A 27,293-nucleotide genomic window follows, 5' to 3' on the forward strand; every position below is an offset into this window, starting at 1 on the left:
CCCCTCTGCAGAGCCATGCTGCTTTTGGGACACAGGGGCCTGCAAAGGAGGGCAATGAGGGCGATTTCCTGAATGAGGGCATGGGGGGGACACAGCTCCAGCTCCTCTGGGGCCTTTGGAGTGACCCCCTCATCTCATGCAGGCACTCCCATGAGGGTGGGACAGCAGCAGGAGCCTGTCCCAGCTCACAGGGGTGAGGCTGGAGACCCCCTTGGGAGGACACCCCACATCCCAGCTCGGCCCCGGGTGCTCCAGGGTCCCTTTGAACCCCATACCCACCTCCCTGTGCCTGTCCCGCTCCCCTTGGCTCCATCCCTGCCATGAGGAGGGCATGCCAGGCTGTCACCTGCTCACTTCCCTTGGCCAGCGTCCCTGGCTGACACTGTGGCAGCAGCTGGGATAGTTTTTAACAAGTTTTTGTTTGTTTTTCCATGTTTAAGGAAACAAAAAAAGGGAATCAGCAACACTGTGGCATTTCCAGCACGGCCTGTTCCTCTTTGCAGCTCAAGAAGGAACCTCCCCATATGTCTGGGGAAACTGAGGCACAGGGAGCCCAAAAGCAGCCCCCCCACCACGGGGACACAGGCTTACCTGCAATCTGTCCCAGCACAGCAGGGCACAGACACACACCTTCCCCAGGGCACCCATGCCAGTTTTTGGGGTGCCAGCACCCCAACAGCCCAGAGCTGCTCCCTCCCACCCCCCTGCAGCCCCCAGGGCCCCCAGCCCCGGTGGGAACCCGGTGCCTTCAAAGCTCTGCCGAGGCACAGCTCATTAATCCCCCAGTAATGACCTCGTTATTCCTAACGAGCCAGAGCGGATCAAGGGAGCTGCCTAAGAGGATTTTGCAGCTTTTGGGGACGGGGCACACAGGTGCCAGAGGAGAGGAACACAAAAGGCAGGATGAGGATGGTCTGCCACTCCTGGGGGGTGAGAGTGGGGCTCCCCCATCCCACAGCAGAGACATCTGCACCCCAAAAGTCTCACTGGGCACAGGCCCTCCCACCAGCAGAGGAGATCACCCTGTTAATGGGGAGGGGGCAAGACCCCTGAGTGAGCCCAGCTCTAACAAAGCCACCAGAGAGCCTCAGCAGAGGGCAAAGCACAGCCACCAGCACAGAGCACTTTATTATTTACCACAGCCAAACCAGCTCACCGCCCTCCTGTCCACACTGGGGGCGAGCCCCAGCCTCCCAGAGGATGCCCCTTTTCCAGGGAGAGCCCCCCCCAAACCAGGCATCAGCACCCAGGGAAGAGCCTGGAGAGCCCCACAGCAGGGAGGGGACACGCTGGGCTTGTGCAGCACAGCCAGGACCCCCAGAGGCAGAAAGAACAGGGGGGGACCCTGTTACACAGAGCTGAGACCCCCCCATAGGACAGATGGACAGACAGGACCAGCGCCTGCTCAGTCCCAGTGGACCTTGACTGGGGGGAAGGTCCAGAGGTCGGGGTGGCCCATGTGGAGCAGGGAGCTGCACGGGGACGTGCTCCAGCGGAAGGGTGGCACGTCATCCCAGGCGGGGCCGCTGACCGCCACCAGCCCGAAGGAGGGCACCATGCCCGAGGAGGTGACCTGCAGAGGGGACACGGAGCAGGGCAGCGAGTCAGCACTGGGCACAGGCTGCACAGGAGGAGCAGGGCAGCGAGTCAGCACTGGGCACAGGCTGCACAGCCCCAGAGGAGCCCCTGTGGGGTGGGCAGGGCTGCCTGGCGGGCACACCTTCATGTCGATGCCGCCGTGGCAGCGCTGGCGCAGGGCGGGGAAGGGGTAGGTGCCGTTGGCAGGGTTGAGGTCGGAGCGGGCAGAGATGGCGTTCTCGGCGTTCTGGGGCGGGTCACAGCCCCTGCACCGTGACAGGGGGTCCTGCAGGTAGTTGTTGGACCTGCAGAGGGAGGGGACAGAGCCCAGTGAAGCCCATGGACCACAGAAAATTCCTTGGGGAAAGTCCCTCAGGGAATTCCAGGTGTGGGGTGCCCAGCACACACCGCATCAGGCGGATCATGGAGTCCAGGTCATGGACCTGCGTCTGGTTCCTGTGGAAGATCTGGGCACGAGGGTTCTTGTCATAGGTGAACCAGTCACCATATTTCCTCACCAGCTCCAGGTTCCCACTGGTGTTGAAGATCTGCTCGAAGTACCTGGGGAGGGGGAACCCAACAAGCTGGCACCAAGGGGGTGTAAGGTGGGCACTGCTGCCCTTCTTTCCAGGGCAGGCCATGGGGAGGGATGGCACTCACGGCACGTTGTAGCTGGCCCAGTAGCCCTGCTGGTACAGCAGCTTTGTCTGGTCAGCCACCACCACTAGGCCCCTGTGCTGGGAGGAAGAGCACTGGTCAGAGCAGAAGGGGAAAAGTCACTGGGGATAGGGGGGGGCATGCTGGGCTGGGGGGAAGACACACTGGGGGTCCCCACCCCAGCCAGAGGTGCTGGGCACCCATCACCTCAGTACCAGCACCCCAGAGCATTTAGCCACAGACAGCCCTTTTGCCCTGTGACCACCCATTGGGCTGGGCAGGCATCACCCCCTGGTTTTCCCAAACCCACAGGGATGGAGAGGAGACAGCAGGGCTCAGGGAGGAATGGAGCCACTCACGGGATCTGCTCCAGCACTGTCAGCACGCCTGGCGGTGGGCTCGCTCTGCCCGGTGTGAAGGCATTGTAGTCCACCACCATCCACTGGTTGTTGTACCTGGCACGGAGAGCAAGGAATGCATCCCTCTGGCAGCCTGGGCACCCTCCATCCCATCCCACTGATGCCTTCAGTTTTAGCTTTTCTATGTTTCAGATTCTGTGCTGCTTTAGTGTGTAGTTCTGACCTTCATATCAGGGGATGGTGAACTCTCTTCATAGAGTAGGGAGACAAAACAATTCCTTCTCTATCTAGGGACCAAGGACAAATGATCCAAATCTCAGGCCCAAGAGCATAAACAATGGCAGAATGAAGACAGAAAAACAAGAAGGATGGCACTTCATAACCTAAAGCTGTCAGTGGACAATTAACTCCAAGATGATAATGGAGCAGAACTTAAAAAAGTGAGAGACCCCGTGAGCGGTCATGCATTTTGTGACCATTTTGGTTCATCCTGGGTGCAGCCCTGCTTGGGCTCTTGTGCTGCCCAACATGCATCCATTGAGGCTTTTAATAAATCCCCGCTTTATTCTTTACCCCTGCTGTAGATCAGCCTCCCCAAGGCCCCACCACCCCTCCAGGCCCCATTCCCAGCCCACTCACGTGCCGCTGTTGAAGCGCCGGAACAGCGCGGCCCACTCGGGCCCGCTGCGGGCCAGCCTGTTGGCCACGATGTTCCTCAGCCACTCCAGCACGCTGCCCCGGGGCTCCAGGTACTTCCACAGGGCCGGGTTGTTGTTGCCAATGGTGGTTTCCAGCGTGACCTGCAGGGCAGGGAGCGATGGGGAGGGCAGCAGGGCCGGGGGGAGGTGCAGGAGGAGCAGCCCCACTCACCAACCCGCTGCTGAGGATGTAGAAGTCATCCATGGAGAAGATGGTGCCGGGGTAGGAGGAGAACACCTGGATGCTCCCAGGGATCTGGGATTTGCCTGCAGGGGGGATGCAGAGTGTCAGAGGGGGGCTGTGAGGCGCAGCCCCCCCAGCCCAGCCCACGCACCGCCGGCCGAGGCGCGGAAGGGCAGCGTGTACTTCTTGATGACGCGCAGCATGGCCTGGTAGGAGCTCCAGGTGTCGTGGGCCACCAGCAGGTCCCGCTGGCCTGGCAGCAGCTTCACCAGGGCCGAGCAGGAGCCTGAGCCCAGCACACGCTGCGGGGAGGAGCGGTTCAGGGCAGACTCCAGGTCCTCCAGGTCACCCCCCAGCTGCAGCAGCCTGGGGGGAAGCAAGGCGTAAGACGTCAGGTGAGGGGTGCCCCAGGCCTGGAGCTGAGCTGGCTCAGAGCTCTCTGTCCGTCTGTCCATCTCCACCACACCCCAGGGCAGGCGCTTGTGCTGGCAGCACCCTGGTAGCATGAGCAGGGAGGAAAGGGGGAGCACTGAGGCAGGGGCTGTGGGGGGAACCCACCACCCAGCCCATGGCATGGGGAAGAGGATAACCTGCCTTAGCTCCGACTTTCCCCAGCAGCCTAAGACAAATCCCCAGAAAAGGTGGACCTGGAGTAGAACTGGCTGCTCCTGGACATGCAGGGACTGTCCCCACAGCACTCCAAACCCCGGGACAACCCTCCCCCACTCTCCCCCAGCTCTGAGAAGGAGCTTACAGGAAGCCAAAGGGTGACAGGGTGATCCTGCCCCTGGGGAAGTCCAGGCGCCCGTTGTAGCTGTCCTCCAGCCCCTTCAGCTGCAGCAGGGCCAGGCGCACCTGGGGACAGGGGACAGAGCTGGCACTGGCTCCTGTGAGGAGGCAGGCTGAGAGGTTTTGGGGGACAGGGTCCCTCATTGCCCCAGAGGACAGAGCACATCAGTTGGGTCTCAGTGCTGCTGCAGAGGCACAGGGGGGAAGTGTCACTGTCAGCAAGGTCATGACTCAGCACCCATAGCCGAGGGTGACAAAGCCACCTCCTGTGCACCCCAACTGCAGCATGCGAGGCTCTGGCGAGGAGAAAGTCACGAGTCACCTCTCCTCACCCCAGGAAGGAGCATGACCAGGTCCCTGTCATCCCACCTGGAGCTGGGCCAGGACAGCTCACTGCCCTGAGCTGTGCTCTGGGCTAAAGGCCCAGGAGGACCCAGGGGGGCTCCCCTGGTGGGGGCTCCCCATCCTCACCTGGTGCCAGTACTCGGTGTCCTGCCCTTTCTCCATCTGCTCCTCCATCCAGGCCAGGTTGGCCTCCAGGTAGCTGCGCAGCTTCTGGCAGTACTCGCTCTCGTACTTGAAGGGGCCGCAGTAGCCCACCATGGTGTTCATCCAGTGCATGTACATCAGCTGGGGACAGGGCAGGCTGTCACCGCCGGGGACAGCCTGGGAGCCACCAGGACACACATTCCTGGAGGGGTCCCCCTTACCTGCTCGGTGACAGCAGCCTCGGCGAGCCCGGCGGCGTAGGCCTGCAGGCTGTCATTGTACGAGGCGTTGGTGGCCACCTCCAGGAAGGCCCAGCTGTGGGGACACGGCCACGGGGGTCACGGGCACGGCTGGGACGGGGCACCCCACCCACCACGGCTCCCCTGAGGCGACCCCATCCTCGCTCAGCCCCGTCCCGTCCGGTCCGGCCCGGGTCATACCCGACGTGAGGGATGCGGTCATCGAGGCTGGCCCAGGCGACGGCGGCGGGGTGGCGGCCGGGGAGGACGCGCAGCCGCTCGGAGCCGGGCTCCAGCAGCACGGAGACATTGCGGGGCACCGGGGACGGGGCTGCGCCGGCCGGGACGGCGGAGAGCAGCGGGGAGAGGAGCGGGGAAAGCAGCGGGGACAGCAGCGGGGACAGCAGCGGGGACAGCAGCGAAGCCAAAAGCAGCGCCCGCGGGGCCGCCATGGCGGGGACACCGAGGGGCGGGGCCAAGGAGGGACCACGCCCCATTAGCACGGGCGCGTGTGAATGGGCGGGGAAGGGCGGGGCTTCGTTGTGACCACGCCCCGCTGCGCACTGTGGCATTGGCAAGGCGGGGCTGGATTGGGGCGGAGCGTCAGCGTGGCCACGCCCTCATAGGGGTATCAACTGGATGGCCCGATTTGGGGGCGGGGCGTTGCTTTGGCCACGCCCCACAGCTCGCCTCTGTATAAACATCTCACAGGGCGGGGCCTTGGGCGGAGCTTCTGGCGTGGCCACGCCCCCAGCCACTCCGAGGCCGTGGGGACCCCTGTGACTGTCCCACAACGCCCCTGTCCCCCCATGCCACCCACGGCCTCACACTCATACCCACGGTCCCAGCCCCACACTCACACCCCCGCTCCCATCCCGCCTCTCCCAGCCCCACGCCCTCAGGAGATGCGCGCAGGTTCCTCTCCCCGCCTTCGGGGGACACACATGGACCCCTGGTGTGAGCTGTCCCCGTGCTCGGGGCAGGGGGAACACACGGGGCGCTGCTGCTTCCCTCGGGCCCCAGGGCCGCGGCGGCCCCGGCCTTGCGCAATTCCCTCCACCTCTCTGCGGGGGAAGGGCAGAACGCTGCTTGGGGGGAAACGGGCCAGGGTGGGAAATGGACCTTTGAATGGAAAATGGATTCTTTGAGTCCTGTGAGTTCTTAGAATCCCACGGGTTCTTTAAATTCCACGGGTTCTTTAAATCCCATGGATTCTTTGAATCCCATGAGGGTCTTGTGGCTCCGGCCGTGACGGCCAACCTGCGCCCCACGAACATGGCACACGGGGCACGGCTGAGGCTGGGGTGTCCTGGAGCTGGGGACACCGGTGCGGAGAGGAGCCCGGTCGCTCCGGGGGGTGTGTGACCGCCAGCCCTGTGTCTGTGCAGCCCGGTGCCGAGGCTGTCGCACACGGGACACATCCCGCGCTGAGCCCGCCCGTTCTCAGGGCTCACCGTGTGGGGCTGTGTGTGGATGGCTGCCCGGCCTCGGAGGGCCGGCCCGGAGCACAGCGCCGCGTGTGTCCCCTGTGGGAGCCGGCCGTGCGGGAGAGTGTCGCTGTCGCTTTAAGGGCGGAGGGTGGCGGCCCCTTTAAGGCGGGGGGGCCGGCGGGGATCAGCTGCCCGCGCTCGGAGCGGGGCCGAGCCGACACGGTGGGGCCGCGCCGCGGGTGGGGTTCCCCCGGTACCCCCATCCATCCATCCCTGCATCCCCGCATCCCGCCCGGGATCCCCCACACCCCCGGGATCACCATCCCCACCCGCCCCGCTGCCTCTCTGTCCCCTCCCTGTCCCCTCCCTGTCCCCTCCCTGCCCTCGCGGGTGCCCCCGGTCGCTCTCCGCGGGTTGTTGGTGCCATTCCCCCGGGCTGAGCCTCCCCAGCGCAACCTGCCGGCGGGAGGCTCTGCTTTTTATCCTTTTAATTATTTTTAGCATTAATTATAATATCCAATTTTACTATTCATTTTTACCCCCTCCTGGCCCCGCCCGGGGAGCGCGGGATGGGGCTCGGGGGGCAGCCCCCGCTCGGTGTCCCCGGGGAGCGCTGCCCGTGGTAGGTGTCCCCGGGGCTGTCCCCGCCAGGGACAGGGCACCATGGGGCCGGGACCCGCGGGGCTGCCCGGGGCGCTCAGCCTGCCCGGGGCGCTGCCAGCCGGGCCCCCGCTGCTGCTGGACGCGGGGCACACGGTCCCTCCCGCCGGGGATGCTCTGAGCCACGCACGGAGCCTGGATGTAAGTCTGGGCATTTGGGGGGGGCACCGGGAGGGATTTGGGTGCTGCCGGGGTGGTGGGGTCCCGTCCCGTCCCTGCTGCCATGTCCTCACTATCGCAGCAGGGATCTCACCCGGATTTCCTCCGCTGCCGGTTTTCTCCTCCGAAAACCTCTCTGCTGCCCGGCCGGCGCCTTCCCATGGCCAGGCGTGGGTGTGGGCTGTGTGGGGACATGGGTGGGGTGGGGACAAGGGTTTGCACGTCTGCTGGCCCTGGCACAGCCCTGCACCCACGCACGTGTAGCTCAGGTGGGGAAACTGAGGCAGGGCTGACAGTGACCTGGCAGAGCGGCCCCATGGCAGCGCTTGGGGGGCAGTGTCCCCTCGGGGTGGGCAGTGTGCCCTCGGGGGGACCCGGCCGAGCACCCTCCGCCCTGCTCCGCAGTGCTGGGAGGTTCGGGAGCACAACAGCTCCGAGTGGTGCCACTTCATCCGGAGCAACCCCGACTGCCGGCTCGACGGGGGCTTCCTCGACTACCTCGATGGGGTTTTCTGTGTCTTCCCGCCCCGGCTGCTGCCCCTGGCTGTCACCCTCTATGTAAGGATGGGAAAGGGCAGTGCTGGGGATGCTGTGCTGGGGGGGTGTGTGGTGGGGACCCCACTGACCCCTCTGTGTGCCACTCCTGACCCCACAGGCTCTCTGGCTCCTGTACCTGTTCATCATCCTCGGTGTGACAGCAGAGAAGTTGTGAGTGGCCCTGCAGAGGAGGGGACCGTCCCCAGAGCGAGCAGGAGCCCCAAGTAGCCCCATCACCTCTCTGTCTCCTTTTCTGCCCTTCCAGCTTCTGCCCCAATTTATCAGCCATCTCCACCAACCTGAAGCTGTCCCACAACGTGGCAGTATCCTTGGCAAATCAGTCAGGAGGGATGTGGGGACAGGGCAGGGGAGGTGGCCGGGACAGGGTCACTTTGTGTCCCCTTGGTGCTGTGCCAGGGGAAGCCCATTGGGAGGTTACAGTGGGACGAGCGGTCATGTGCTGGCACTGGACAGAGGTGCACAGCACCCATGTCCCCACAGGGAGAAGGACACCAGGTCTTTTCCTTGACGTCCCCTCTCCATGGTGTCACCTTCCTGGCCTTTGGGAACGGGGCCCCTGATGTCTTCAGTGCTGTGGTGGCTTTCTCTGACCCCCGGACAGCAGGGTTGGCCATTGGGGCCATCTTTGGTAAGGGAGCCCCAGTGCCATCTCCTCACAGGGTGACATTTTGGGTTTGTGGGATGTTCCCCTGTCCCAGGAGAGCCCCCCTGTGTCGGCAGGTGCCGGTGTGTTTGTGACCACGGTGGTGGCCGGGGGCATCGCCCTGGTCAAGCCCTTCACGGCCGCCTCCAGGCCCTTCCTCAGGGACATCATCTTCTACATGGTGGCCGTCTTCCTCACCTTCGTGGTGCTCTACCTGGGCAGGATCAGGCTGGGAGAGGCTCTGGGTGAGTGCTGGGGGAGCTGGGCACGGTGGGAGCAGCCAGGGGGTGCCGTGACCCCCCCATGACTCCCCCATCTCAGGTTACCTGGGGCTCTACGTGTTCTACGTGCTCACCGTGGTGCTCTGCACCTGGATCCACCGGCGGCAGCGCGGGGACGGGCTGGCCTCTCCCGGAGCCTGGGAGCCAGGTAAGGGCTGCCCAGCTGGGATGGGACCCCCGGGGTGTTGGGGTGCTCTTCCAGTTCCCCTGCCCTCTCCTCTTCCCCACAGAGATGCCGACAGATGTGGAAGAGCCGGAGCCCTCGAGCACAAACAGCGGGGACTATGGTATGTTGTTCCCTGTGGGATCAGGGCTGGCTCTGCTCTGTCCTCGGGGGTCCCAGAGCCCCCCAGTGACTGAGCCCGTGGGGTGACAGCCCGTGGGGCAGGGGGAGCTCTTTGGGGACACACAGCCCGCTCAGCCCTGTGACATCTCACAGGGGAGGAGTACCGGCCCCTGCTGCCCTCCCGGGAGAGCTCCCTGCGCATCCTCGCCTCGGCCCTCAGCCCCCTGGACTACCGCAAGTGGAGGAGGAAGCCCTGGTACTGGCGGCTCTTCAAGGCCTTCAGGGTGAGTGGGGGGCAGGAGGAGCCCCCCAAGGGGCATCCCCATCCCTGCTGGCTCCTGGGGCTCTGTCCCCCCGGGGCTTTGGGACAGGGGCAGTGGGTTTGGGAGCACCTCGCAGGGTGTGCCAGGTGGGTCTCCCTTGTGCCAGGTGCCCGTGGAGCTGGTGCTGCTGCTCACCGTTCCTGTTGTGGACCCCGACAAGGATGACCTGAACTGGAAGAGACCCCTCAACTGCCTGCACATCCTCACCAGCCCCCTGCTCTGCGTCCTCACCCTGAAGTCAGGCGCCTGTAAGAGCCTGGGGCGGTCCCAGCTTGCAGAAGGGACAGGACTGAGAGGCCACCAAAGCCCTGGGGACTGCAGTAGCCCATCAGAGCTGGCTTCCCATTGTAGGGAGGAGGGATGGACAGGGGAGAGCCAATCTGTGTTTGCAGCTGGATACACCCTCACAAGGCTGGGGGGCTTGAGGTCCTGGGGTGGAAATGGAGCAGGTCTGGCCTGGCCTGGGGAAACAGAGGCACGGAGGGGAGCAGCTCTGTGGGGGTGTAGGGCAGAGGTGGCTGTAGCTGGCAAGGCTTTATCTCCACCTCAAGCCTCTCTGTTCCTCCTCTCCCCACCATGTGCAGATGGGCTCTACCAGATCCAGGGCATCTTCCCAGTCTGGGCACTGGTCACACTGGTTGCCTCTGCCCTGGCCCTCATCATCTTCATCACCACGAGCAACGAGGAGCCACCCAAGTACCACTGTGTAAGGTGTCCCCCAGCCCTGAGCACCCACCAGGGACCAGCACAGCCTGCTCCAGAATGGGGCAGAGCAGGAAGCTGGAGCTCTCTCCCAGTTTCCAATGCCCCAGGAGGTGTGCAGGGTCCTGTGGGATGCACACAGGGACCAGCTTGCTCCTCTTCCCATCAGGTGTTTGCCTTCCTTGGGTTTTTGGCCAGTGCCATGTGGATCAACGCCGCAGCCACGGAGCTGGTGAACATCCTGCGCACCCTGGGCATCATCTTCCAGCTCAGCAACACCGTGCTGGGCCTCACACTGCTGGCCTGGGGCAACAGCATCGGGGGTGAGGGCTCTGCAGCTGCCAGTGCCCCCTGGCACACGCTGGGGTGCCCCTGCCATGCCCCAGGTCTCCTTTGTCCCTCCACAGACACCTTCTCCGACCTGACCATGGCCCGGCAGGGCTATCCCCGCATGGCCTTCTCCGCCTGCTTCGGGGGCATCATCTTCAGTATCCTGTGTGTGCCAGGGACAGGGTGCTGCCACGTGGGGCAGGAGCTGCCTCAGTTTCCCTGCCTACAGACCAGGAGAGCCCCTTGTGCTGTGGGATCCCTGCAAAGGAGCTGGGATCCATCCCAGAGTCCCTCCAACGCTGGTAAAGCCCACGGCGTTCCCACAGTGCAAGGGGACAGTGAGGGGTTTGGGAGGGGCAGGGATACAGCCAGCAGCAACCCCCTGTGGGTACAGGACCCACATCTCCCCCAGCCTGGCAGGAGTTTGGGCTGGAGCATGGCAGATTTGGGATTTTACAAAGGGAAAGAGTGAAGAGGGCTGTGCATTGCTCAGGTGGGTTTTGGGTGAAGCCTCTCCTCGAGTGCTCAGGGTGGCATTCAGCACAGAGACAGAACGCTTCAGCCATGCAGGAAGGAGGAGGATGGGGGGCAGAGGGATGGGCTCAGTGCTGTGTGTCCATCCTGAACGTGCTGCAGACATCCTGGTCGGTGTGGGGCTGGGCTGCCTGCTGCAGATGACCAGCAGCCAGCCGCTGGTGAAGGTAAGGCCGTGGTGACACGGTGACACGGGCCAGGCTGGCAGCAGGAGCCGTTGTCACCACAATCACGCTGCTGTCCCCACAGCTGGAGCCCGACAGCCCCCTGGTGTGGGTGCTGGCCGGGGCGCTGGGGCTGAGCCTGGTGTTCTCCTTGGTGACGGTGCCGGCGCAGTGCTTCCAGCTGGGACAGCCCTATGGCGTCTGCCTCATCGCCTCCTACCTGCTGTTCCTGTGCGTGGCCCTGCTCACCGAGTTCAGGGTCATCCATTTCTCCACCCCCTGAGCAGCTCCAGCCCCGGAGCTCGCTCTGCCTCCCACTGCAGCGGGGCCTGGCCGTGCCCTCCCTGTCCCTGCCAGGGGACAAGGGCACCTCCACCTCACCGTGCTGCTGGAGCTGCCAGCCAGCCCTGGGGCCCTGCTGTGCTCTGGGGAAGGAGCTCTCAGTGCCCACATCCTCTCCTTTCATCTGTAATTTAGGGAACTCTGGGCAGGAGCAGCATCAAAACCTCAGCTGTGTCAGGGGGCAGAGCAGGAGCAGGGCATGGGGAAGCTCCAGCTGGGGGGCACAGAACGGGAGGTTCTGCTCCTGAGCTCACCTTCCCCTCCTCAGGTCCCTGCCACGCTCTGGGACAGAGCTGGGACAGCTGACACTTGGTTCTGCCTCCTCAGCTCCATGCCACGCTCTGGGACAGAGCTGGGGCAGCACAGGGTGGCACTGCCAGAGCCCAGGCACACCTCTGTCCTCAGGAAGGACTGTCCCTGTTGGCACCATGGGCTGGAGCAGCAGACAGGGCACAGCCAGACAGGGTTAAGGGGACACTGCTCCAGGGATGCACTGGGTTTAGTGCAAGCAAAGCCTGAGGGAAACACAAACACCAAACCAAGGGAGGTTGGTTTTTCCCCTGCTTTTTTTAGTAACGTTTTTCAACCTGAGTTTCAGATCCTACTTTTCTCCTCCTCCTGGGGTGGGCAGAGCTGTAGGAAAGGACTTGGAGGTTTCCACAAACAGTGTTGACCTCTGGCAGGACTAGATTTAGGCACTGTAAAAAACTGCAATAAAAAAAACAAACACCAACACAAGCCCAACCTTGACTTTTGCCTGCTGCAAGGGCCATTGCTCCTGCTCTGTGCTGGTCTGACTCAGGCCTTACTCAGCACAGAGCCTTTGGGGTGAGGAGCCTGGGACACCCAGAGAGGTTTTTCCCAAGGGACTGGGGAAGTGGTTTCCAGTAGCTGATGTCCCAAGAGCAGTCACGTGCTGTGACACTGGGAACGGGGTCAGCACGGCTCAGCGCTGGGGACAGGGACTCCTGCAGGGCCCACAGTGCCAGGAGAACGGGGGGGTGGGCTGGGGGTGCTGCTCCCAGCTGGAGAGGACACAGGAACAGGCTGGAACAGAGGGACCCCACATCCCTGCCCCACAGAGAGGGGGTGTTGAGCAAACACCACAACTGGTTCCTCCTCCTTTCCTCCTGGGCCTTAAAAGCATTTCTCCTTTTTCTAACAGACACCAGCAGCTTTCACAAAAAATAACCCTCCCTGTGCCCACAGCCCTTGGCTCTGCCCCGACCTTGCTCTGGCAGCTGCTGGAACGATCCGGGACACAACGCCCACTTCCTGCCACAAAAGCAACCCAAACCCTGGCACACATCCCAGACAGAGGTGCAGGGTCAAACACCCCTGCTGGCCTCAGCACTGCACCTTAAAAAACCCAACTTTGAAAGAGTTATCTTGATGTTTAGGGGAAAAGCTGGCAGGGGGAAGGCAGAAGGGAAGGCAGGCTCTGTAATGTCCTGGAACAGGAATGTGGAGCAGCTCAGTGAGGCATGCACACAAAATATTCCCAACACAAGCACTTGCCACCAGAGAGGGCAGGCAGGCTCCTCTTCAAACACTGGAAATGCTCCAGCATGGCCAACCCCACCTCTGGAATAACAGGGCAAGGAGGAAAGGAAGCCTTTACGAAGCCGAGGATGCTCTTTATTAGTGCGCCTGAAAAAAATCTAGAGAACATCTGACAGACACGTCCATAAAATCAGTTTTTTTATAAACAAAACGCCAGCATACAAAATCCTGCAGTGCTTCCTCCCGTGCTCCCTACAAAATGATTGTCTCCATTGTCAGTCTGTGTGTGGGGGGAGGGAGAGGAGGATAAATAGAAGGGGATGCCCCGTACTCGAACTTTGTTTCCTTCCAAAGTCAAATGGAAGAAGCAAACTGCTGCTGCCCTCCTTGGTTATACAAAAATAATGAACACAGGGGGTATGTGGGGGAGGATCAACACCTTGGAGGCAGCACCCTGACCCCCAGCCCTCCAGGGAGCCCTTTATTGCATGATCAGCCCTCAGTGCCTTCCTCAGCACAGCTTAAAGCCACAGCTCCTTTCACACACAGAAAACAACCCCCAAACTAAAAAAAAAAAAAAAGTCACCGATAGCCCTGCCAGGAGAAATCAGCTGTAGGGGAATGTGGAGATTAACCACAGCCACATTTTTTTCCCCACTAACCTTCATAATGCTCATTCACCCTGGCCACAAGTTAAAGCACAATAAACACCATCTCCTGCAGCCCCAGGACTAATCTGGATAAACCTCCCGGGCTGCCACTCCACGCAGAGCACCTGCAAGAGCAACAACTGCTCTTCTTCATTTGTGGTTGAATTTATGGTTTGGAAAACAGCCCTTTAAGGTCCTTCATGGGTCAGCTCAGAAGCAGTTTCATACCTGCAAGTATCCAGAAAGAAAACAAAGAGTTGCCGTGAGGCACCCGGGGAGTTTGGCAAGGGTTGGGAGCAGCCACTGGTGCGTGTGTGCTGCTCTGCCACTCCTTCCAAGTGCTCCCACTGTGCCATGGAGGGAGAGATTTCCAGAAGCAGCTCTGTCTTGCCTCCCTCTGAAAGTCTCACCCACCCAGAAATGCTCCTGAGCTGCCCAGGTGGGATCAGCCCTCTCCTGCTGTCCTCGTGCCACGAGGTGAGGCCACCAAGGACCGGCATGTGGGACAAGGGGATGGGCACACACATCTCCCACGGCCTGGGGCACTGGGAGAAGGGGGAAGCCTCCTCAGGAAGCTCCACTCTTAATCTGAACCTGAGGAAAGATCAAACAGCAAGAGGTGAGGGAACATCCCAGCTGCCAGGGAGTGTCAGCCCTCAGAACTTCCAGTGCCGACAGGGAGAAGAGGGACTTGGAGAGACAGGTTCAAAGGTGACACAACTGCCACCATCCCACAAACGTGGCAGAGCTGAGAAGGGATCCCTTCTCCCCCCTCCTCCTCATCCCTCAGCTCTCAGGTGCAGAAAAGCAGACAGGTGAGAAGAATTCTTGACTTTCATGTTCCTCCTGCATCCAAAACCCAGGGGAACAGTTGAGTTCTTCAGTGGATCTTCCCAACACCTGACTGAGCTGAACTTCTCCAGCCTGAGAAACATTCCTGCAAGGGAGGAGCCCCACTCTGGGCTGGGAGTTGCTCAGCTGGAATGAGGACTGACCAGCAGGAGTGTGTGATGCCCAGGAGCTCTGCTTAACCCACAGCTGGGCAGAAAAAAGCCAGACTTGGAGCTGCAAACCCCTCCACTCTCCTTCCCAGCCATTTATCCCAGCTAAGGACCTGACAGAGAGGTTTCACAGGGCAGGTGGCCAAGTGGCAGACCCCCACAGCCATGTCACCCTCAGAATCCCCCTCCCTGAGCAGAGAAGGAGCTCTGGGCTTTGCAGAGGTGACCCCAAGGCCAGGCAGTGCCAGGGGCAGGGCTGACCAGCAGTGATGCAGAGACAGAGTTCCCAAAGCCCTGTCCCACCTATGGCCATAGCATGATGAGGTGCTGGCCCTCAGTTCTGCCTCAGAACTACTTGGGGACAGCAAAATTCAGCAATCAGAGCTGGAGCTACTACAGAGCTGGAGCTACTGCTGGAGTGCATCTAGGAGTGCCAAAAGGGAGGGGGAGGGCAGGCTGCCCTTCCAAAAGTGCTGAGATTTCACACCACCTCCCTTTTCTTTGCATAAGGAAGGTGGAGCAGAAACAAAAACTCACTCCCTGATCTTTTGTCCCTAGGTTAATGGTACCCTTTGAGCAACAGGGATCTTCCAAAAGGGCCCAAGTTTTACTGTTAAGCAGGTGACTTCAGCGAATTCCCTGCTGTTAATGGATTACACATCCCTTTCCCCAAGGTCTGTTAGTGCTAAGACAAGCAGCAGCAGCAGCTGGAGCCTGGGAAGGGGCTCAGAGGGACAAGGGCTCTGTTCTGCCCAGATGTGCATCACATCTGTGCGCAGCAGCCTTCCCCTGAGCCCCCTGGGCCTCTGGCTTCTCAGCAACCACTGCTGGGGGCAAGGTTTGATCCCTACACTGGTACACTGACAGATCTATATACACCCTCCCAAAGTCCAGGCAGGCTGGGCAGGAACACTCTAGGTTATTGCATAGAAGGTGGCTGTGTTAGCTGGGCCTAAATGACAGTCTGGGAGCGCTGCCGGAGGCTCAGGGGCTTCAGGGAGCTGCTGGCAGCAGGTGCAGCCTCTTGCACTGGGGGCTGGCATTCCTCCTTCCTGGAGTGCTCCTCATACCATTCCTGCAGCAGGGGAGGAAACAGGCAGGGATTAGGATCACCCCAAAAGGGCAGAGCCTGCTGTCACTGCGATTTTTCCAGGCACAGAGGGCTCTTCCCAAAGCCCTGGGTGCAGCCTAACAACCCAGCTAACTGCAGCATGCCTGTGGTGCAGGCACTGAGGCCAAGGGAACTTCCCACCCTCAGGATGTCCCTCCTGAGCATCCAGGCCTTGAGGATGGCTGTCCCCATGATGTCTGGGACTGGCAGAGCAGCATCCAGGCTGTGCCAATCCCTCAGGCACAGACCAAGCAGAACACACAGGGAGCTTCTCTGCAGGTGATCCAGCCCCATGGTAAATAAAGTGCATTTTCCTTAGGGGGACTCAAGACTCAGCCCCAGTCTGTCTGCTCTGGGGACAAAGGACAGATTCAAATGGTTATAAGATTAATTTTTTCAGCACTAATCATTAGCCTATGACCTTCAACTGCCTTTGGCAGTGACCAAACCCATGGCAGAAAGCTCCTGACCATGGGTGGCACTGGCAGGAAGGTGCTGCTAAAACTCCAGGGAATCTGCTGATTTACCTGTCTCCCATGCTGCTCAGCCTGCAAACCAGGCAGGCCAGCCTGGGACAAGCCAGCCTTGCTTTCTGTGTCAGACAGACACACCTAAGCTCACACACAACCACATTCCAGAGGTTTAAGAGCTCTGTGCTCAGCAGCCAAGCCCTGGGCAGCACCAAAGTGTGCTCACAGCCCCAGCAGAGACCTGGGGAGCCCAGGGCAGCTCAGCACAGCAGGAGTGCCTGTGCACACCCCCACGGTGGTCACTGTCACACCTGCAGCCACTGAGGAGCTCTGATGCGCCCTGTGGGGCAACAAACCCTGGGCTCAGAGAAAGCAGTGCCCAGTGCTTGAAAGGACAGGATGGGCTGTTATCCCAGGGAATGCTCTCACCACAGACCTGCTGGCAGCTCCAGCTCAGCCCCACATACCTGGATCTCCTCCTCATACATCTTCATACTCAGGTCACTCTTGGTCCTGGACCTGCGTCCCAGGAACACTGTGGACATTTGCTGGAGAGTTGGGGAAGGAGGAGGAAACACCAAGACAGACATTCATCAGTCACTGAGCAGCTGGAACTTCAAGCATCACCCACTGATGAGCTCAGGCCATCCCAGGCTCTTTCTGCTGTCACCTGAGAGGCTGCAGCCCCTGTGCCATGATGACACAGGGGTACCATGGCCATTGCTAAAACAAACACTCAGCTCTGCCCAGCTGCATGAGACAACAGTTCTGACACAAGAGCTCATCTTCCCAGTATAGAATGTTTTAGAATGGAAACATAAGCAGTGCAATGGAGAAAGGAAGGGTCAGGAATTAATGCCATCATGCTGCTGCATGGACTGTCCCAGCCCCAGTGCTCTTTGATGGCACAGAGAGACAAGCAGGAGAATTATGAGAGAGTGGCTTCCTTAGAGGAAATATAAATATGCTTTCTCTCCAGTCAGCAGGGGCCAGGACAGCTCTTAGGGAAGTTTTGAGGCAGCAGGGACCAGACTTTGTCAGGGCTATTCAAGGAGCAGCTGCTGCTTTTCCAGAGCAGCAAAATTCTGAGATGCTGCAGTTCCTCCAGCAGCTCAGCCCTCACACTACACAGGCAGGTGGATCTTCTCTCTCCACACAGACACAGTGGCCCTGGCACATCTCCCTCCCTGAAGGTGAGAATTCTCAGTGTTTCCTCTTACCCCATATTTGTCCATCTGCAACACAATCTTCTGCAGCTGAGCTGTTTCAGTAGCAGCTGAAGTCCTCTTGTACAGCTCAATTATGCCAATCACCTCCTCCTTGGAGATCTCCTTCTCCAGAACAATGCCATTGTCTTCTGGAGAGGCAAGAAACAGAAAGAGGGGGAAAAAAAAGTCACCAAGATGAGCATTGCTTCAGCAGCTGCTATGATAACCTGGAAGGCAAAGCTAAAGCACACAGGGCCAAGCCAGAGCTCAGGTGCAGCCTGTTCCTGCTTCTGTGACTGGAACATGGATACGTTCAACCCAAACAAGGCAGGGAGAAAGTTAACTAGTGAGAAGGGCCAGCAAACCTTCTGACTCAAACTATTCTCATCAGGCTCCTTGGTATCTTAAAAGAAAATAAATCTTGTAGCTTTTTTGCTGGCCTGTAAGTTAAGAAATCAAATATCACTTAAGAGTTTCTGCCTTTTGACCTTCACCTGCCTAAGAGAGCTTGGGAGCCCAGGGCTAACCAATGTCCTTCACTGCTCCCTTCAAACTGGGTGCAGGAAGGATCACACATGTTTCTCTAATTAACAGCTTCTGGGACACACAAATTTGATCTTCTGGCACCTAAAAACCCAGGGGGGTGGAGCTTTCACCTGAAGCAACAGCAGGAAAAGGGCTGTGAGCCATGAGTGTGGCTTTGGCACCTGAATTAGCAGGTCAGGAAGGGGCCTGCAGTTCCAGACCCCCCACTCAGGAGGAAAAGGACAGTGAGTAAGTGATGAGGGGGATGCAGAGCCCAGTTCCTACAGGGAAAGGCATGTCCAAAACCAGCACAGAGTCAGCAGCCTGAGCACAACCAGAAAATTTGGGAAGAATTGGACAAGCAGTGTCTGTTGTCCTCCAGGTCGTGGCAAAAAGTGCTGGCAAATCACCTTGGAGACACATCCTGCCACCAGTGAGGGCATTAGTGAGGAAGGGAAATTGGTTTAAAAAAATTATCAATCTTCCCTTCCTGCAAGGTCCCTCATTGAGCTTTGCTACACCACTGCTGCAATGTTTCCTAGAAACCTTGCATGAAACGTACACAGACTTTCTATTTCAAAGAATTTGGCTGAAATGGCTAGAGTGGTTGAAGTTTGTATGTGTGTGTGCACAGATATATATAAAAGCCACATAAATACACCCACCCATGCTTTTTGGGGAATTCTGGGGGAGAGATGAGGGGCAGAGCAGAAAGACCAGACAGAAATATCACACAAAGAACAAGCTCGAGCAAAAGAACAACGAGCAACAGAATTAGCTCAGGATGTCAGGTTAAAAAAAATAATAAAAGATCTGTTTTTTCCTGGCCAATTCCATTTACTCCTAGAGACATGAAGTAGGAAGGGGAGAGAAGACACAAGGCTGCAGGTGAGCCAGGCCTCAGCTCTGACCTTCTGAATCCTGGTTCTTGCGAGTGTAGTTCATGCGGAACACAAAGGCGTCCAGGATGAAAGCCACGATGATTGTCATCACCACCATGGTCACAATGTAGAAGATCATGAAGTACAGACGGCTCCAGTGAGTGGTTTGGGATGTCACCCCTTCCTAAAGAGGAGAGGGAAGAAGTGAGCAGTGCACAAAGGAGGGAGAAGCAGCGGTTAACTGCTTATCAAAGGCACAAAGCAGCATAAACACTCTGCCCCCAGGGACTGCTTGTGCAATGCTCAGTGCCCCAAGAGATCCTTGCAGCTAAAAAGAGATGTTCCTACAGGCAAACACACAGAACATCCAAAGCTGGTGGCTTTGGACAGCAGGGTGACAAACTGGAGCACAGGGTGACTTCATTTGTCGAGCCTGTGAAGCCTGAAACGTGCCCAGCAGCATGGCAGGGGCCAAATGCCTCCCAACAATCAAGGCCAAAAGATACCAGGCAACAAAGGCACCATGGGAGGAAAGGAATGGTGCTGTGGAAGGTGGCAGTCTGTGCAGCCTGCATCACTCACCATGATGATGTACCAGTCGTTGACCACCGTCAGCTCAAACAGTGTCACTGCACACAAAAAGGAGAAAACACACACAGGGAATTGTTTTATCCACCCTGACCTGCTTTACAGTGATTTTTAGGTAAAGTGTCTGACAGGCAAGACTGACGCAAGCCAAGTTTGAATAAAGACAGCAAATCCAGAAAGAATGCAGACCCTCCCCACTGCAATTCCTTCAGACACACAGAACCTGCAGCCTGGCTTCATCTCTGTTTCCTAAAGAAACCAGACCTGACTCCTCACCAGAGAGCATGGAGAGCTCTGAAATCTCCAGGAGATAAGCACTCTGCTCACACATTATGGAAAATCATGGAGAGCAATCAACACATTCAAATTATTCTTCATCAGAGGGTTTAAAGAGAGGCAACGCTGCTGGTTCTTTAGAAGGGCAGTGCCTTAATGCCCTCCTTGAACACCTCTGCTCTGATCACCAGCCAGAACAGATGTGCTGCCTTCCAGCTGGCTCTGAGAGACCTCTGCTTACCCTGCAGAGCATCCTGGCACAGTCAGTCAGCTGGAGCTCTCCAGACAGAAAGAGCAGGATGTGAGTGAGGTGCATTAGCAGGACTGCCTGGAAGAGTCCCAGGCTCACATGAGCATTACAGAGCCATCCAGCTCTGCAGGAACACAGGATAATCTTTCCTAGGGACAAAAGTGCCCTTACCAAAGCTGTTCAGAATGTTGTCAAAGTTGTTGAGATAGTAATAACCTTCCTCCACAACTGTTTTGTTGCCAACTGTGTGGTTCACCCAGCGGTAGGAATCTGCGACTGTGCTCGTGCTGGGTGGAGAAAACAGGAAGAATCAGCAGAGAGCAAGGAAAATCTAAAAAAGTTATAAACACCAGCCCCTCTAGAAGGTGGTAAGAAGAGTGGCCATTTCTACCTCTAAGCCAATATTTGTCTTTCCCTCTGAAAGGAATCCTCTCCCCTTCACAGCACATGGAGTCTTTCTAATCATTCAGCAAATATTATACCAGAGAAACTGAGAGTTTGAGTTCCTTCACTCACACCCTTCAAACTTGGCATTTCCAAGTGGTATGCCATCATTAAAGGTGAAAAGGGCACAGCACAGCTTAGAGTCCAGGAGCAGGTGAATTTCTGTTGGGTGAATTTGCTGCTGGACAAGCAACTCTGGCATCATAGAAACAGAATGGTTTGGGTAGGGAAGGACCTTAAAGCCCATCCAGTTCCACCCCCTGCCATGGGCAGGGACAGCTTCCACCATCCCAGGTTGCTCCAAGCCCTGTCCAACCTGGCCTTGGACACTGCCAGGCATGGGGCAAGAGAAATGAATTATCTCCTGGATTTTTGCCATGTGTTGCCTTAGCTACAAAACCCCACTCAGCCCCAGGCCACTTCTCCACAGGGAAATGGAGCTGCCAGAGCTCCCTGCTGCTGGCTGAGCACCAGAAGCACTCTTGAGGGGGCTGGATTGAGGTACTCACTTGCAGCAGTTTGGGTAGACCACGCCAGCAAAGAACTCCATGCCAACGATGGCAAAGCAATAGTAGAAGATCAGCAGGGTTAACCCCAGGCTGGAGGCATAAACAGAAAGAGCACTGTGCTGCTGGAGAGTTGCTAAGGCAGGGAAACACAAAATGCTAGGCTGGTTGCTCTGGGAGGGATTTCCAAGGGATGGGAAGCAGCACTGGAAAGCCCAGCCCACCCTCCCTGCTGCTCGGGCTCTGCAGCTCTTGGCTGCTCTCATTCAGGGAGCCCTTGGACAAGGAGTTTGCCACTCTCTCACTGAAGAGAGAAACCAAAGAGCAGCCTGGATCCCCTCCCAGCCTGTCCTTTTCTGTTCAATAAACATCTCTCCACAGCTCCTTCACTAAAGAACACCACACACTGTGTGTGCCCTCTCCACATCCTTGCAGCAGGGACCGTGCCAAGAGCAGGGCTCTGCAGCCAGCTCAGGACTCCTGGCAGGGAGGCAGGGCTGAGGAGCAGCTCTCAAGCTCCCTCTGCCTCACCATTCCACAAAAATGCTCTCCAGGGGCCCTGCTGAGGACAGGGAACAGCAGGGGCCAAGGGCATTTGTGCTACTGTTCTTCCCACAGGGGCTTTGTCTTCCAGCAAGAGCTAGGATGGGGGAGAAAAACTAAAAATAACTCTTAGTTATCCTCCTACCACCAAAGCAGGGGGAGCTCAGGGTGCTGGTGTTGTTGGAATTGGAATTGGAAGACGAACACTCCACTGGTTCAGAAGAATCAGTAACTACCCACTGACACATCAGGGCAGGTTGGACAGGTCCCTAGCCTGACCCTAAACCTTCAATCCCCTCTCTGCCATCACCCCTAAATCCCTTCAACAGGTTGCACAGGTCTCCAAGCCTGACCCTAAACCTTCAATCCCCTCTCTGCCATCACCCCTAAATCCCTTCAGCAGGTTGGACAGATCCCCAGCCTGTCCCCAAACCTTCACTGCCCTGTCCCTGCCCTCACCCCAGAGCAGAGGTGGTACCTGGCCATGCGAGGGAACAGCTCAAACATGGTGTCCAGCACGTTCCTGTAGCGTTTCTTCAGCTTGAACAGCCTGAAAGGAGAGGCCAGGAGTTACCCACACCCACAGCTCTCCTGGTGTCAGGGGAAAGAGCAAAAAGGAGAATCCCAGCCCTCTCTACCTTGCAGGGCAATGACAGTGAGGTTTCCTGACTTTCCTAACTTCTTGTTCAAGTGGTCTCTGCTCACCTCCCTGCTGTCCCATCTAAATGTTTATGACACAGGACTGAGGGTCTCAGGGAAAAAAGTCTGTCTTTTTACATGGCATGATGCATAAACAGCTATTTAAAACTCCTAAAAATTGTAAGAACTTACTCATGTACAGGGTCAGGATGCATTCCTGCTTCCCCCAGACACAAGCTTTTCTGTGTTTCCCCCATGACCCAATAAAAATTGATGAAAGAAAACTACACTGTGCCTGCTAATTTAGGATTTGGCAACCCCATCAGCCTTTACAAACACAGCTGCCAAACAGGCTTTGGCAGGGGAGGAACAGAGAAAACATTATTTTTTTTTTCCCCTCTTGAGTGTCATGAAGTGTTCTTAAAATCCTCACTGAAGAGCTAAATTACATCAGCTTGTTTTTAATGAAACATTTCACCTCAAATCCCTTCCCCCTGTGGCTCTGGAGGTGTTTGTGAGGGTACCTCGACATGAGAGGGTTAATCAGCCCTGAACTGCAGAGAGGTGACAGGCCATGGTCTTGCTCCAAGTGTGAGATGCAGTTGGAGCAGGGCAGTGCTTCACCCTAGAAAGCAGCATCCTTTGAAAACTGTAATTTCTGGCAATTCAATGGAAATTATTAAACTGGCTCAGACCATCTCACCCTGACAGAAAAGCTTTTCTCTGAACAGCATCAGACAATTTAGAGGAGGTGTAAGAACCCCACGAAGGCAGACACAGGATAATCTGCCCCCAGTAAATCCCTTGATCTCTATTAGAGATCAGCTTAAGCTCCAAAGCACGGGGTGTTCATATCGCATCCCAAGTTTTTGTTATCTCTCATTTTGATAACTCGGGCTAATCCCATTACCCCACGCAATTCCTGTTGGCCACGGTCACATTCCCACAGAGCAATCCTTGCCCTCTCCTGCTAAGGAGCTCAGTCCCCAGTGGGACTGATGCAAAACAAGCCCTGCTTTCTCCCACCTGCTCTCTGGAATCCCTCCCTTCCTTCCCAGCCTTTCCCAGCTCACCTCAGCAGCTGGAGGGGCCGCAGGACCACGATGAAGTAAAAGGGCTCCATGTCGAATGCCAGTGCCATGAGCCCCAAAAATGCAAACAGGGTGACTGAGAAGTCAAAGCTGGCAAGAAAAATGAAATAAAATTAATGTAAGAGCAATGATTTATCAGCAGACAAGAGGGGTTGGTGCTGCTCCAGCCTAACAAGATGCACGAGGCCAGGGGCAGAAGGATTATAACATTTGGCTGATGGCCTCCTGTCTCCAGGCTTGGCTCAGGCGTTGGTGTTTCCAGCCCAAAAAGGTGGATGTGCACTTACAGATTCCAGCCTGAGGACAGGTACTCCACAGGCCCCAGCCCAGTGGTCTTCAGGAGCAGCTCCACGCCATAGACTGCAACACAAGAGCACAGCAATGAGCAGCCCCACAGGAAAGGCCCATGGGAAGCCCTGCCCTCATGGATGTGTGGTGGTTTTAAAGGATTTCTGATAAACAGGGGTTTAACAGACCCCACCCAACCTCCTCGTTCTCAGTGAGGTGCCAAAGAGACTTTTCCCCTCCAAATCAACACATTTCCCTGTGTTCATGGAGATTTCTCTCTGGAGGAGTCTACAAAACAATCCCTGCCAGGCACACCATTGTTCTGGATGGAGGCTCTACACCCATAACTTCAATTCCCTCCCCAGCTCCTCAGGAAATGACACAGCTCTGCTGGGAGGCATCAGCTTACTTGTGAGGAAGACTATGTAGCTCCAAGGGACATTCCTGGAGAAGAAATTCCCTCCTGCAAGACACAAGAACAGCTTTCTCAAGTCCTCCCTTTTTTCCAACCCCTCAGCACCACAGTGGAGCAACAAGCTGTGATGTTTGCTACCTTGCAGCATGAAGGTTTCAACAAGAATCCAAATTCCATTCACAGCCACCACAGTGTCTGGAAAAGAAAGGAAAAACCCCATAGCAAAACCACTCCTGGGTATCCATTTCGTAGGCCAACAAAAAGAATGCAATATAGGACAAGTGGCATTGGTTCCAATCAATGAGCAAAGGGAACTCATAAATTGTGAGTCTTCCCCCATGTCTTTCTCCAGGCCTTTAAGAGAGGCAGTGCCTTTATGTTCAAAAAGAAGCAAAACTAAAATGTAAAAAAAACCCCAAATTACTGAGCAGGAACAATCACTTAGAAGCCAGCAGGTAGCAGCAGGAGGAAGCACTCTTCCTCCTCTAGAGGAGAGAAGCACAGACTCCCTGCCTCAGGCAGCTCAGCTGCCAAGCAATCCCTCCAGCAGTGAGGATGCTCACAGCTCCTTGAGAGCAAACAGAATGTGCCTCACTGGGGAGGCACTTCCTTATCCAGAATATTTCAGCTGTAAAATAAACCCCCCAAATTCTGGGAAAGCTGACCACCAACCCACCTAAATGCAACAAGCCCCACAGAGATGCTGTGCAGTGAGCCAGGAAGGCTCTCCAGAACAAGGGGCGAGAGCCCAGGCTGCTGGGACAATGCAGCAGTTCTCTCCCTCCCCACCAAAACTCCAAAACTTGTCCATGAACCACAGCTCAGACCACACCAAGGTTGGGAAGGATGTTGAGATGCTTGAGTGCATGCAGAGGAGGCAGCAAGGCTGGTGAGGGGCTGGGAACACAAACCCTGTGAGGAACCCCTTAGGGAGCTGGGGGTGCTCAGCCTGGAGAAAAGGAGACTCAGGGGTGCCCTCATCACTCTCTGCAGCTCCTGAAAGGTGCCTGTGCTCAGCTGGGGCTGGGCTCTGTCTGCAGGAACTGACACAACCAGAGCACACAGCCTTGAGCTGCACCAGGGGAAATTTAGGTTGGATATCAGGAAAACTTTTTTTCCAGAAAGGGTGGTAAAGTTCTGGAATGGCTGCCCAGGGAGGCGGTGGAGTCCCCATCCCTGGGTGTGTTAAACAAAGCCTGGATGTGCCACTGGGTGCCAGGGTTCAGTTGAGGTGCTGGAGCTGGGTTGGACTCCATGATCTTGAAGGTCTCTTCCAGCTTGGTCATTCTGTGAATTCTGTGACAGTTCCTTCAAATTCCTTGGAGGGCTGGCAGAGCCAGCACACCAGAGCCACACGAGCAAGGGAGCCAAGCAGATCATTCCTACTCACACATGGTGTACTGGAACACACGGGACTTCACCAGGATGTTGATGCCTGTGTGAAGGAAAGGATGACAAAACAAATGTTTACACCATCCTCCACACGACAGATCCCTCCCTCTTCTCCCTAGAGACATTTGCCATAGAAGCTAAACAGATCAGCAGATGATTAACTTCCACTTTTTGGGAACAAGTTTAAATATCTTTTAGAATTTTAACAGCAATGAAGTCCTTATTCTTAGCCCCCAAGAGGCCCTGTTTGGTCTCTATGTGCTAATTCTGGGGTGGACAGAGGTAAATGCTCTGTGTTTGGAACAGCAAGGAGGGTTGGGAGCATCAGCAGAGCTCTGAGAGCTCCTGTGGCAGCTGTGTTTGCATCAGGAACACACACCACCTCAGAAGAGCTGCAGGTTCTTAATTCTGAATGGTGACATCCAGTCAGGGAACTTGGGACACGGGGTAAATTGGCAAGACATGACTCTGATGGGGGTTTCAGGCCTCTCTTTTTCCCTTCCCAAAGTGCTGTCCTTGACCTGAATGGGACCAGGCAGCCTAAGAGCTTTTGTGACAACCCAAATCCCACAGTCACTGCAGGAATATTTCCACGACAGAATCCTCCCTGGAGACTCTGAATCCAAATCTCTGGCCTCAGAGGCTCTGGATGCACATGGAGTTGGTTAGAATGCCTTCCCTCAGGTGTTTGCCAGGGACACAAGAGCAAGGCCCTTCAGAGTGTCCTGTCTTTGTAAAGAATGCTGCTCCTGCCAGCTGAGCCCGTGGTGCCATGGACAGAGTGAGTTACCTTTGAAGATGAGGAAGGCAGTCCGTGGCAGGTCATCAAACCAGTGCTCGCGGTTCCGCTTGGCCTGGAAGCACAACAGCCTCGGTGAGCAGCAGCCAGAGCCACACCCAGGCACAAAGACAGGGCAGGGATGGAGACCCACCCTACCCCAGCACTGCTTCTCTCAGATTGCCTTGTTTCTCACCCAGCTCCTCTCTAACCACTCCTTTTCTCTCCCTCCCACACACGGTTTTCTTTCCTCTCCACCCAACAAACTCTTACCTTCCATTTTAAGCCAACAACTTCATAGAAATTGTAAAAATCCTTTAGACTGCAAAACAGAAAGAAACATCTGATCAGAGCCTTGAGGGTGAGCAGATCCTTAATTGTCCCTGTCAGATATCACCAGTGGAGAGTCCTGGAAGTCATTAACTCCTTATCAGAACTGCAGCCACAGCTGATAGGACTCAGCAGTGACCTCCACCCAGCCTGGCCAAAGGTTCCTGATTGACAATAGCCAGAATCTCCTTTCTGTAATGCTTCAGCCTCAAGGGAAACTCTGACTCTGCTGAACCCCAGTGAGAGGAAAGACCTGAGGCTTAGATGCCAGCTCCAAGGGATGGAGATTGCACTGCTCTTCATGAAGAAGTCTTGGACTGGCTTAATTACTCCTACAGTCCTTTTCTATCATCCTTGCACATTTTCTTTTCAAGGTAAAAATGAAGTTTGAAAAAGGACATGAAAGCAAAGAAACTCATAGAACATGAGTGCCTGTCTAGGTGCCCAGGGTCAGGCCTGTAACAGCTTTTGTGTGTCTGGAAGTGAGGATGCTGAACTTCTCTGACTCTTACTGGTGACATTGGTGCCTAAACTCCACAACTCAGTCTTTCTCCCTGTGCCATTTTCAATACTTCTCTGTGGCACTTGACTTCAAGGAGAAGCATCAGCACCAGTTTCATAGGAGACTCACTTGGAACCTGTCTGTGGCCAGAACAAAGGAAAAGGAAGAGAAGGTCTCCTGCTCTAATTCCCTCTTCTCCCTTGCTGGCTGGAGTTAGCTGCACCCACCCCCACCAGAATGGCAATTCTCTGCCTCATAACACAGAGGATGGCAGCCCTGAAAGCACCAGCAGAACCAAATTTTAATTAACAAAACCCTGGGGGGGACAGCCAGCTGCTGGAAAAAAAGCAAAAACTTGTTAAAAGCTGGGAGGCTGCACTGAGTGAGGAAATGCTCCAGGCAGGCTCCAGTGCTGCTCCCCAGCTCCTGCTCCCTCTGCTCTGCCAGGGGAGAGGGAAGCAGCTCCTGCCTGGGAGTGCCAGCAGTGCTGTATCCAC

The 27,293-nt window shown here is 56.8% G+C and overlaps 3 protein-coding genes across 3 annotated transcripts in view; 1 reads left to right on the forward strand and 2 right to left on the reverse strand.

Annotated features, from left to right (window-relative positions):
* Window positions 1–1,092: 1,092 nt before the first annotated feature.
* PLBD2 (phospholipase B domain containing 2) lies at window positions 1,093–5,447 on the reverse strand. Its single transcript, XM_059485118.1, has 12 exons — window positions 5,195–5,447; window positions 4,976–5,069; window positions 4,737–4,895; window positions 4,231–4,331; window positions 3,628–3,842; window positions 3,465–3,559; window positions 3,234–3,394; window positions 2,595–2,690; window positions 2,239–2,310; window positions 1,987–2,139; window positions 1,721–1,883; window positions 1,093–1,573 (listed from the first exon to the last, which is right to left on the reverse strand). The coding sequence occupies exons 1-12, from the start codon at window positions 5,443–5,445 to the stop codon at window positions 1,406–1,408; spliced, it is 1,728 nt and encodes a 575-aa protein (XP_059341101.1). The 5' UTR covers window positions 5,446–5,447; the 3' UTR covers window positions 1,093–1,405.
* Window positions 5,448–6,631: 1,184 nt separating this feature from the next.
* SLC8B1 (solute carrier family 8 member B1) lies at window positions 6,632–12,143 on the forward strand. The gene is made up of 15 exons (XM_059485089.1): window positions 6,632–7,224; window positions 7,648–7,800; window positions 7,898–7,950; window positions 8,045–8,102; window positions 8,296–8,428; window positions 8,521–8,688; window positions 8,765–8,872; window positions 8,955–9,011; window positions 9,164–9,294; window positions 9,440–9,581; window positions 9,918–10,039; window positions 10,205–10,358; window positions 10,443–10,523; window positions 11,002–11,066; window positions 11,149–12,143. Exons 1-15 carry the CDS (start codon window positions 7,087–7,089, stop codon window positions 11,344–11,346), a joined length of 1,761 nt encoding a protein of 586 aa, XP_059341072.1. The 5' UTR covers window positions 6,632–7,086; the 3' UTR covers window positions 11,347–12,143.
* Window positions 12,144–13,021: 878 nt separating this feature from the next.
* TPCN1 (two pore segment channel 1) overlaps window positions 13,022–27,293 on the reverse strand; it is a 42,191-nt gene continuing 27,919 nt past the window's right edge. Inside the window, exons 13-27 of the mRNA XM_059485223.1 lie at window positions 26,238–26,286; window positions 25,977–26,040; window positions 25,185–25,229; window positions 23,933–23,989; window positions 23,789–23,842; window positions 23,379–23,451; window positions 23,074–23,181; window positions 21,840–21,911; window positions 20,822–20,911; window positions 20,040–20,155; window positions 19,337–19,383; window positions 18,785–18,938; window positions 17,361–17,497; window positions 16,608–16,688; window positions 13,022–15,634 (exon numbers count right to left, since the gene is read on the reverse strand). Of these exons, the coding sequence (XP_059341206.1) occupies window positions 15,512–15,634; window positions 16,608–16,688; window positions 17,361–17,497; window positions 18,785–18,938; window positions 19,337–19,383; window positions 20,040–20,155; window positions 20,822–20,911; window positions 21,840–21,911; window positions 23,074–23,181; window positions 23,379–23,451; window positions 23,789–23,842; window positions 23,933–23,989; window positions 25,185–25,229; window positions 25,977–26,040; window positions 26,238–26,286 (1,270 nt within the window). The 3' untranslated portion in view covers window positions 13,022–15,511. The remainder of the gene's footprint in view (window positions 15,635–16,607; window positions 16,689–17,360; window positions 17,498–18,784; window positions 18,939–19,336; window positions 19,384–20,039; window positions 20,156–20,821; window positions 20,912–21,839; window positions 21,912–23,073; window positions 23,182–23,378; window positions 23,452–23,788; window positions 23,843–23,932; window positions 23,990–25,184; window positions 25,230–25,976; window positions 26,041–26,237; window positions 26,287–27,293) is intronic.

Source organism: Ammospiza nelsoni, chromosome 18 (assembly GCF_027579445.1).
Source record: "Ammospiza nelsoni isolate bAmmNel1 chromosome 18, bAmmNel1.pri, whole genome shotgun sequence".
Taxonomy (NCBI): domain Eukaryota; kingdom Metazoa; phylum Chordata; class Aves; order Passeriformes; family Passerellidae; genus Ammospiza; species Ammospiza nelsoni.